At 38.2% G+C, this 11,469-nt stretch overlaps 1 protein-coding gene across 5 annotated transcripts in view; it reads left to right on the forward strand.

Moving 5' to 3' along the window:
- The window catches only part of RBM44 (RNA binding motif protein 44), a 36,477-nt gene that overhangs the window by 8,834 nt on the left and 16,174 nt on the right, over positions 1–11,469 (forward strand). For all 5 annotated transcript variants that reach the window (XM_074315849.2, XM_074315853.2, XM_074315848.2 and 2 more), the window contains 8 exons: positions 1,022–1,112; positions 4,265–5,868; positions 6,164–6,222; positions 8,342–8,518; positions 8,980–9,163; positions 9,257–9,279; positions 9,414–9,498; positions 11,174–11,288. In XM_074315849.2, coding sequence (XP_074171950.2) covers positions 1,040–1,112; positions 4,265–5,868; positions 6,164–6,222; positions 8,342–8,518; positions 8,980–9,163; positions 9,257–9,279; positions 9,414–9,498; positions 11,174–11,288 — 2,320 coding nt within the window. In that variant the 5' untranslated portion in view covers positions 1,022–1,039. The remainder of the gene's footprint in view (positions 1–1,021; positions 1,113–4,264; positions 5,869–6,163; positions 6,223–8,341; positions 8,519–8,979; positions 9,164–9,256; positions 9,280–9,413; positions 9,499–11,173; positions 11,289–11,469) is intronic.

Here is an 11,469-nt window from a genome sequence, read left to right on the forward strand (position 1 = left end):
AGGCTGGGTCCCAGAAGGTGTCTGAGTGGGTGGAGGACAGGGTCTGCCCGCTTCCCTCCGCCCACCAGCAAACACTGAGTCCCAGATGCCTCCCTGTCCCAGCCGGGGCCTCTGTCCCCCGCCTGGGCTGGGCTGCTCTGGCCTCGCTGGCCCAGCAGCCTGACCCTAACGGATTGCAGGGGTGGCTGTGGAGAGCTCCAGGCCCAGCCCAAGTAACTAGCTTAGGCTTCCTCTTGTGGCAGCTGAGTTCAAAGAGCCATTGTCATTAATTTTTTAAAACACCTTTATTGAGGTCTATTTTACTCATTTCAAATGTACAATTCAATGAATTTAGTAACTTTATCAAGTGGTGCAGCCATCACACCAAATATTTTAGAACATTTTAGTCCCTCCAATAAGATCCCTTATGTCCATTTTCAGTTGACCCCTCTTCCTATCCCCTAACCCCAGGCAGCCACTAATCTATTTTCTATATAAATTTGCTATTCTTTACATTCATTTAAATGGAGTCATACAATATGATCTCTTGTCTGGCTTCTTTCATTCGGCACAATGTTTCTGAGATTAATCCACAAGGTTACACGTGTCAGTAGCTTGTTCCTTTTTACTGCTGGGAGATACGCCGTTGCATGGGTGTACCATGTCATCGGTTCTCAGTAAGTCCACAGTTGGTTTGGAAACATTTTTGGTTCAGGTTTCATATATAAACAGCATTACATTATACCTTTAATACTCTACTTTTTGGATTCAGACTTTTTTGGTGGTCTAATACATTGTGGGTTTTCTTTAATGTTCCTTGGAATTTTTAAAAGAATATATTTTGTGTTTAAATAGTACAGTCTTTTGTATAGTTGTCAATTTATGCTTTTAAAAAAGTTGTTCAAATGTTCTACCATTTTATTAGCCCTCTTAGATTGGAATCTTTGACTGTCTTTGCCACTTTATCAAATTCATATTTTTCTAATACTTTTTAAATACAATACCAAGTATCATAATCGTTCAATATTTATACCTATTCTAGACTATACATCCTTGAAAGATGCAGGCCACTGCAGTGGTGGAGACAGCTTCTGGTAAAGGCTACCACAGTAATGGAGGAAACAGCCAAAAAGGTGAGGGAACAGGCCAGTTGCCTTTATTCTGGGTGGAGAGAGGTACTAAATATAACTGGGCTAGATAATTCCCCCTCCAGTGTTGCTACTTTTTAAGACTCCTTCCCAGTCATGTGGTAAGATTCAGCATGTTTTACCTTGGCAAACTCACCCAGGTGATTTTTGGTGAATATGGGCAGTCTACGCAGGAGCTCTCAGGGAAATGGAAGATTTAGAGAGGAGAAGGGGAACCAGAAGAGGGTTTCTGTCCAGCCAGGCTTTCAGGAACTTGTGACAGGTACAGTTGCCTTAAGTGGAAAGTGGACAGGTTGACGTCTGCTACCCAAGTTGTATGTTTTGTCTTCACACAACTGTGAAATTTCTTTTTCTGGGGTAATGGTAGAAGAGAAAATAAGAAATAAAAAGCTAGCTGACTAAACTTTATGTGTTTATGAATATATGTGGGTTAAATATTAAGAGAACTTTAGAATACAATAAAAATGCTATTTCAAGTCAGAAGGGAAGTAATGGATTTTTCAGCAAATGGTCGTAAGGCAATTGACCATCCATTTGGGGAAAAAATTAAGTTCGGTTCCTACCTTATGCTAGAAAGAAACATTAATTCTACATAGTGTGACAAGGCTAAGTGTTACACAGAATTAGAATAAATTATAAAAGAATACTTTATAATCATGTGGTAGGGAAGGTCAGAGGGACAAAACCCAGAAGGGAGAGAAGACTAATCCATTTAACTAAATAATCTAAAAAAACATGGTATGATAAGATATTACAAAAAGTGAAAAAGTAAGCAAACTACGAAAAAGTCACGTATAAATATGAAAAATAAATAATTAGTACCCAGAATATATAACAAACACCTGTACAAATCCCTAAGAAAAGCACAGTCAACCCATGCGTTTATAATTGCAGCCAGCACTGCTTTCCTTGGCTCCAGCCCCATATTTATAACAGTAATTACATGTTTGAATCTGGGTGTCTTTTCGCTCACCTCAAATTCCACCTGCCTGGAAATGAACTCATCATCTTCTCCCCCCTAGCTTTCCCTCTTTATCTTCTAAACCAACTCTTTTTCACAAAGGCCCTGTTCTCTAGCTCCAAATATTCCCATTCAGCTGTAATACCAAGTTGTAAGCCTTAGTATTATCTTAGAGTGATTGCCCAGTTGGTGAGTCATGAAATCAGTTTAGTTGGTTGTGATCAGCTGTTTTAAAAAGAAATAAAATAGACTAGAAAGTACCAGAATACATTGGACATAATCGGAGTAATTACTGTTTTGTAAAATGTTTGTTTCACTTATACATACACATACATTCAGTATGTGTGTACTGGAGCTTGATATAAAACGTGTTTCTGATTGTGTCCTTAGGCAAAAAAATAATTTAAAAAAAAATTGAAAGTCACTAATCTCTCTCTCTCCCTTGTCTATCATTCCCAACTAACCACCCAGTCTTGTCAGTTATGGACTTTGATGCCAACGTCAGTCCCATGTCTGCACTCGGGGTCAAGCTGCCTCAGTCTCCCCTTCACGCCTTCCTTCTTCCTGTTGCCAAGGGTGTCTAAACTCAGTCCCATTCCCATGACTGCCCTTGTAAGAAGCTTTCTGTGGTCCCCCGGAGCCTTAGAATGAGAGCTAGACTCCTTAGCACATCATGAAATGCCTTTCTGGTCACAGCCTCTGTCTTTCCCTGGAGCATTTTCACTCCCGATAAGGGGACTTACAAAGAACATGCCGAAAATGCCATGCTCCTTCACCCTGCTAACCGTGTGCTGTTTGGTTGGCCTAAGACAACTGTGTTTTGTTTCAAACATGTTTTAAATGTAAAGTTTCCTCCGAAATCTGCTTCTCCTTTCATCTTAAGCACTTACCGCTCATCGCCACCTCTGTTCGCACACGCATTTATCTATATTGCAGTTATGTGAGCTTTTCATATTTGTGACCCTTGGGAAAGCCAGGAGTATTTGAATGCAGCACCTTTCCTTTGTTCCTGCAATGCTGAAGGCTGGAGCTACGAGGCACTCAAATGTTACAGGTAGACGGGCTGCTTTATAAGTAGTAAACTCCTTGCATTGAAAGAGTTCAAAGGGGCTGGCCCGGTGGCTCAGGCGGTTAGAGCTCCATGCTCCTAAGTCCAAAGGCTGCCGGTTCGATTCCCACATGGGCCAGCGGGCTCTCAACCACAAGGTTGCCGGTTCAATTCCTCGAGTCCCACAAGGGATGGTGGGCAGCGCCCCCTGCAACTAAGATTGAACACGGCACCTTGAGCTGATCTGCCTCCCGGATGGCTCAGTTGTTGGTTGGAGCGCGGGCTCTCAACCACAAGGTTGCCAGTTCAATTCCTCGAGTCCCGCAAGGGATGGTGGGCAGTGCCCCCTGCAACTAAGATTGAACACGGCACCTTGAGCTGAGCTGCAGCCGAGCTCCCGGATGGCTCAGTTGGTTGGAGCGTGTCCTCTCAACCACAAGGTTGCTGGTTTTGACTCCCGGAAGGTATGGTGGGCTGTGCCCCCTGCAACTAGCAACGGCAACTGGACCTGGAGCTGAGCGGCGCCCTCCACAACTAAGACTAAAAGGACAACAACTTGAAGCTGAACGGCGCCCTCCACAACTAAGATTGAAAGGACAACAACTTGACTTGGAAAAAAGGCCTGGAAGTACACACTGTTCCCCAATAAAGTCTTGTTCCCCTTCCCCAATAAAATCTAAAAAAAAAAAAAAAGAGTTCAAGGCAAATCTTGGCTACTGTCTTAGCTGGGGCTGCCATAACCAAATACCATAGATCGCGGGGCTTAAGCCACAGATACTTATTTTCTCACAATTCCTGAGGCTAGGAGTCTGAATCACGGTGCTGGCACAGTCAGGTTCTGGTGAAGGCTCTCTGCCTTCTGGGGGGCCTCATCCTCATGACCTCATCTAGGCCTGATCACCTCCCAGAGTTCCCATCTCCAATGACGGTCACAGTAGACATAGGAATTTTGAGGGGGACACAGTTTAGTCCATAGCAGCCACCATAAGGGGTACTTGTCATGGGTCATGTACAAACTATTTCTCTATTGGGAAGAGCTTGGACCAGATCACCTCTAGGTTCTTTTCTACTGTTTAGATTCTGTAATGTTGCTGTTATTAACATTTTATTCTTTTTTTTTTAAATCAGATGAGCCTTCTAATCCTAAGAAAGAAAATTTATTATCTTCCAATGGTTGCAATGAAGCCAGATTGACTTTTCTTGATGACTGGGATTTCTTGGCACCAAAACAAGGAACTAATGACAAAAAAATCAGCAGTATTGACAAAATAGATTTGCTGGCGCCATCTTTTAGTACAAGTCCAGGCACTAACACTGAGCGTCTTCACTGTCAGTCAGATGAGTCTGAATGCAGCACTGACTATTCTTTGAATGAAACATTCTTCACACATTATTCAGACTCAAAACTAAAAAACCAAAGTCTTTTAAATTCAGAATTCGATTCTGAAATGCAGGAAAGGGAGGAGGTATTTTTGGATATTTTGGAACATCAAGGTAATAAGATTATTGGCTTAGAAAGAATCTTCAACATTTCAGATGATGATTATAAAGAAACTGCCGAAGATGTGCGAAGGCATGATGAAGATGAAGACGTACAGCAGGAGTATTACAGTGAGGAGGAACCTGAATATCTAAGGAACCGTTTATCTTTGCACCGAACAGAAACATTAAACATACCAAATCTGGAAGTTGTTGGATTAAGAAATTCAGGTTATGAAGTTAAATGTGCTAGCAACTTAGAACTTAATCATATTGAGTTGGATGTTGACATGGAAAGTAGTTCTAGCATCTCTTTTGATTCAGTTGATGTTTATGGACAAGAAGATTCACCCCTTGTCTCTACATTTCAGAATTCTGTTATCTTAAGAGAATATCATGAACCAAAGCATGAAAAGTATAAGGAACAAGAGACTAGTTTAATGTACCACACAGCATCTGATGAAGTACTGAGTAGTCTTACTGAAAACCAGGATTATCAATCTAAGACTGGTTTCTCGAACCCTCAGAAAACATTAAAAACTAAAATTTATACTGGCAAAATGAACTCTCAAGTAACTGAAACTAAAGATTTTTGTGGAAATACAAAGGTTGAGAACAGAATGTTACACCTTGAAAATCCTAGCACATTGCCACGGTTCAAAGCTTTAGAGACATCACTACAACCCTATAAAGATTATCAAGCTTCCTGGACCTCTGCTTTTGATGATTCAGTAACTTCTGCTGGTGGCTCTTCCCATTATAAAAGCCTACAAAGTACTCCTAACCCAGCCTTAGCTTTTTCTCTGGCTCTACCAAGGATTGGCGTCAAAGATAATCAGGCAGTAAAAGAAGATAGCTCCCTAAAAGTTGCTAATGCCAGTACCACAACTAAAAAATGTGTTCACGATGTGGAAGGGGCATGTCTTGAATCAGTGACAGGGGCAGCAAAGGGTACAGTCACAGTTAATCAGACAGTGGATGTTAGCGCTGATTTTAGGGCTTGTTTCACAACCAGCAGAGCGACAAGTGCAAGATCTTCCGTAGTGTCCACATCAAGCAACACAGAGATAGCAATGATGAATGAAAAATGGCCTGGTGAACGGCCAAGTGAGAAACAAACACGTGTGACCTGCAATACAGATTGGTCATATGGTCAAGACAATGGAGATATACAGAGGGCTGTGACAAAAGGATCCCCGGGAAAATCTCTCTCAGCTGACAGTGTCAAACCTAATGGAAATGTCCTAAATAAGGTAAAACCTGTATGATTAATAATAGAATTTTATTTGACTTATAAAGAAACAGTGTATACTCGTGTAAATGTTTTGGTCCATTAAATTTTAGCAGGGGTTCCCGAGGCTTTTGTGACAAAATGCTGGATAGAGAGAAAAGGTGAATAGATTGCAGCCAACTCTATCCTCTCTGGTGGCAGCTATTGCCACAAAGTCAATGAGAAATTTGGTTTTGCATTTTACCAGTTTGAAACTCCAGATAGAACATGTGTTGTTTGTCATGTATTTCTAATCTGATTTTAAATCATGTTTGCAGGATTCCCTGGAATTAAGAAAAACATTTGCCATTGCAGACTTAATGGAACATCCTGAGATGTAAGTTAAATGTATAAGCACATGGGGGAAAAATCAAAATAGTACTTTGATTTTTTTGTAGGGTACTTAACCATATAGAATAATACTAGAAGGTGTGATCAAACAATACGGTGAATGTTTAAATAACAAAAATTATTACAGTGAAAGACACGTTGCCATTAATCCCCTTCAAAATACTCTCCCTCGCTTTAAACACACTTATCCCATCGTTCTTGCCACTTTCTGAAGCAGTTCTGGAAGTCCTCTTCTGTGAGTGAGTGTCTTTAGTTGTGCTGCTGTCGTGGCTGCCTCGATGTCCTGAATCATTTGACTTGAGAGAAGAGCCAGAAGTCACACGTGCCAGATCTGATAAGTAAGGTGGATGAGGACACACCGTAATGTTTTTATTTGACAGAAATTGCCGTACCAGAAGCGATGTGTGACATGGAGCGTTGTCACAATGGAGGATGAAGTAAAGACACTCAGAAAAGAGGACTTCCAGAGTTGCTTCAGAAAGCGGCAAGAACGATGGGATAAGTGTGTTCGAAGTGAGGGGGAGTATTTTGAGGGGGATTAAAGGTAGTGTGCCTTTTACTGTAATAATTTTATAAAAATTTAAACATTGACCATATTTTTAAATCACATTTCATAGCTTAAAGGGACCTTGAGAGAGCATCTGCTTCACTGTATGCCTTCAAACAAATAAATATTAGGATAATATAGAATGTTAAAGCTTTTGCACTGAGATTCCAGTGTCAGAAATTCCTTTAGAAAGTCATAGGATCTTTATTTATTCAACCCAAATCCGTGCTGATTTAATTACTCAGTTTTCTTTATTTAATCCCCCTGTAGACCGTAACAAAACAGCACCTTTGCAAAATGTATATATGAAGAAGTAAATAGCTACTTTCACTAGGGTACATTAATCTTGATTTTAATTTATTGTATAATTTATTTTGCATTTATTAGACACCCTTATAATGCATAATACAATGGAGAACCAGGAGGTGGGGGGTGGGGAGAGAAAAGGGGAAGTCTCTGAGAAGCCAAATTTGTTTTCATGCTCTGAGGTCCTTTACTTTTTCCTTCATTCTTCTAATGATTTTAATTCAGTATCCAATCCTATAAAATTAAAGAGAAGAGTTGGTTTCCAAAGGCAGAAGTACTGAGAACAGCTAGAAGGGGCAACTAGTAGCAAGAACTATTTCAAAAAATGTAGTGATTTGGGGCTTTTTGATATAATAACACAGCAAAATATTTGCTTATAATAATGACCCTTAATTATTAAGAAAAATGTAAATATGTCTATTTTCTATTAAAAAGATAACATATTTAGGAATAGTTTCCATCTAGAATGCTTATAACTTTTTTTTAAATGTTGGCCAAAGCTTGGTTTAGCTGTAAATTCTGGATAAAGTCAGTACTTTACTTTGGAATTCTTTTATGTAAAAGAAGGTATGAATTTGAGAATTATTACTTCCTTGACTTCTAGGAGATTATACAGAAGGTGCCAAAAAAATGTTTATACATTTTAAGAAAGGAAAAAACTGTATTAAAATTGTAATACTCAATAGATACCAAAAACAAAAGATGAATAAAAGTCGCGTTTGACTTCTATAATTACAAGAGGTGCTCAAAGTGATTGCCATCAGTGTAATTTTAATACAGTATTACCTTGGTTTTTGAATGTCTCCGTTGACGAACATTTCGGTTTACAAATACCGTCAACCCAGAAGTAAATGCTTCGGTTTTCGAACAAGCCTCGGAAGTCGAACATGTCACACAGCTTCCGCTGAGTGCAAGATCCTGAGGTCTAGCTGTCGGCTGTTTGCAAACAATTCAGATCTCGAATGGTCTCCCGGAATGGATTATGTTTGAAAACCGAGGTACCACTGTACAGTTTTCCCCTACCCTAAAATGTGTATACTTTTTTTTTTTGGCACTCTCTGTATTTAGCTTTGACTCTTGACATCCTTGTTTTCTGCAGCTGTAATGTGTTCCTACAGCCTTTCCATGTTTGGTGGAAATTGATTTAAACTTGACAGGGAAATGTAACAAACTTAAAATCTGTGTCTAGAGGCATGTCATTAGCACAAAAGAATATTTGAAATCACACCTAATCGTATTTTTCATTTTAAAGGGAACCTCAACTTTCTAAAGAAATGGAGAAGAATTTGCCATCAGAGTGCTGTCAGAACACAATGCAGAGAGCCATCAAGGCAGAGATGCACCTTTTAAATGTTCAGTTTCAGATGTGTTGTCACCATTGTATTTATATTTACAAACTTGTGATGGAAAATCGGGAAGGATTAAATAGGTGGTTGTTAATTTTAAATCTGTATCTTACTAGAAATGTATCACTAGTTTTAAATTTATTCTAGAAAATTTCTTCAATTTTCATTTTTGAAGGGCAAAATGAAGGGTAGATTGTAACTGGATTTTAAAAAGTAGTACATTTAAATTTCATGGACAGTCAACAGTGCATGTTGGGATGTTGAATCTAGTAAAAAGATAGATCTGATGTTTCTTGTCAAGTCCAAGTACAGATGAAGTCAGTTGCAGGGTTTCGCATGACATTCCATTCCATTCTTTATGGCTTATGTATTGAGGGTTGGTGGTACTGCCCCTAGAAAAACAAATCTGCAGTTCATTTTCTTTTACTATACATTGAAAAGAAAAAAATTTTAAAGATCTGATTGTTAGAACTAAATATATGATATTAGAGTTAAATGGATGACTTGGGCCTAACTCAGTTTTGTGAACTTCACTTTTGAACAGGAATTTATCAAGTAATTCTACTAAGAAGGAATTAGGATCAACACTGCTATCTGCTTTGGGAGACTTAAAAGTTAGATACATGAATTTGAAAGAAAAAATAAACAAGGGCATACCACTGGAAGAGCTGCCCCCACTGTCAGTAGAATCAAAATTATTATCTGCCTTCTCTACCTTTGCTTCCAGGGTATGTATTTATGTTTTAGGAACAAAATTTTTACTTCATTTAGGTAAAACATTTTAAGCTGAAAGATTTTTCTTCCCTTCTCTGTCTTTCCAGATAATGAAAAAAGAACCATGTGTGTAAGTAATGATTTCGTCTAATTTGGAATTCATTAGATCTTAAAAATTGCTTAATTTAGTTAACTTCATGTTTTCCATTTTGGTCCTTAGATAGAACATTGATAAATCCTTTAATGAAATGTTTATCTGTTTAGCTTTTCAGGAGCAGATTCTGCACTAGATAATCAAAGTACATGTGATGTTGACGTTTCTTCGAGCCTGAAACAGACATTCTCTCAAGTGAGATTTCAAGTAGCTCATCAGTGTAAATCTTTGATTTTATGGTTTAAGCAAAGTAAACTCTTAATTTGCGGGAGGTCTCACATCCTTCTTTTCACTCAACTGGCTAACTGTGTGCTACTGTCTGTGGAGTGTAACTGATTGGAAGGAATATAATGTCCTCGTCAAACAGATGTCAATAGTATATGTTGAGTAGGGTGACCATACAGTTTATCATCCAACCAGGAGACCTAAGGATGAATGGTAGTGTTGTTAATAATTCACCATGACAACAGTTATATGGTGTCTCTGGACTGTCAAACCTGGACTGTCTCTGGCTGACCATGACTTAGGGCCACCATCATGTTGATCCAGTGTGGGAAAAATTAGTGTCTTAGAAAATTCATCTCATGAGGTAGAGTATTATCTTACTCATTTTAGACAGGGCAAACTTTTAATTCCTCCTTTATTGAAATGATGAAAATATAATGTGTTATAATGTCTTTCATAGGTTTTCTTAATCTTTCTTAGTCCCCAAGGAAGTGTTTGTCAGACGACAAGTCTATGGAAAAGTACTCTGCAAATGGTGAAGTGATACAGAAACATAAGTTATATTCCATTATCAAGGGAGGCAATGGGAAAGGACAGCTGGTGTTTATTCCTACTTTCTGACTTTGGTTTTAACCCTGAGGCTATATTATTTGGGTAGTCTTATATAATAAGATGCATTCCAAAGCCAAAAGTGAAATACTTGATTGATTTATATTCCTTTCTATTAATATAAATGATTAAAAGTAAATTTCCTTCGCAGTTCATTAATTCCATTGTTCTACTCTTTAAAAAAAAACAAATTCTGTTATCCACAAAGAATTAATAGATCTAAAAACCAAATTTTTATATCCTCAAATTTCTTACATAGTTTGCTTAAACAACGTACCATTTAATGGCATAATGTTCTGGAGTGATTGTGTTTCATCACTGTAGTGGTAGCAATGTATAAGCTGCTTATTTGGGGGAGAACAATTATTTTTAAAAGTACAAGATGCAGCTATAACATAATTTTTATAAGCATTAGCTATAAAACAATATTTTAAGTTGGGATTACATTTTAATACCTGTCTCATTAAATTAACAGCTTTTGCATGAAAGCCAGTGTAGTATTTCTAAATTTTAATTACTTGTGCACCATCTTGACAATTTTTCATAGCCATATATTACCTATAATGTTATTTATATATTTCTTTAAATCTTTTCAAATAAACTTAACATGTAAAGAGTAACTTATTATTCCATATGGGAAAGAAACATTACTTCCTATGGATATAAAGTATACATTAACACACATTAAGCATATAACTGTTGAATGTGAGTATGAGAAGTACTTATACGTATATCTCCAAAAATCATCTGGATTACTTCTACTGTGCGTATGCTACACTTGGGTAATAATGGTAGTGTAAGCATATAGTCACTGCATGCAGACTGGGTTCAAACCCTAATTCTTGTTAACTGTGTGACAGACAGAGAGCAACAAGTCACACAGATTCAATTTGCTCACGTGTGAATTTGGGTGGACAGTGATTTTACTCTCATAGCCTTCATTGCGGTGGGCGCTCGTGCCAGTGAAGACTGCCCTCCACATAGTAAGAGCGTCATAACTGTTGGTCCTTATTGTGTTTATTAATTTAACCCTCAGGTGTCTTTATCATCTGACACTAGTCACCCCAACCAAGGCACATCACCCAAGGAAGCTGGTTTAAACAATGGTGGTGTAGATGTATACTTTAGTCAACTGAAACTTGATGATAAAGGTCAGTATCAAAATGTATTGTCTTGTGTTGTTGCCAAAAAACAAATAATAAGGCTTAAAATATCGCCAGTGCCCATTCAGAAAGTCAGAATACATATTCTTAGTTGACTGAATGGCTTCATTCTGGTTATGAATGTTAAGTATATTCTTTTTACATGCACTTGACATCTTTAAGGTTACTT

This window comes from Rhinolophus sinicus, chromosome 17 (genome assembly GCF_057876585.1).
Source record: "Rhinolophus sinicus isolate RSI-liver-muscle chromosome 17, RSI-T2T, whole genome shotgun sequence".
NCBI lineage: Eukaryota > Metazoa > Chordata > Mammalia > Chiroptera > Rhinolophidae > Rhinolophus > Rhinolophus sinicus.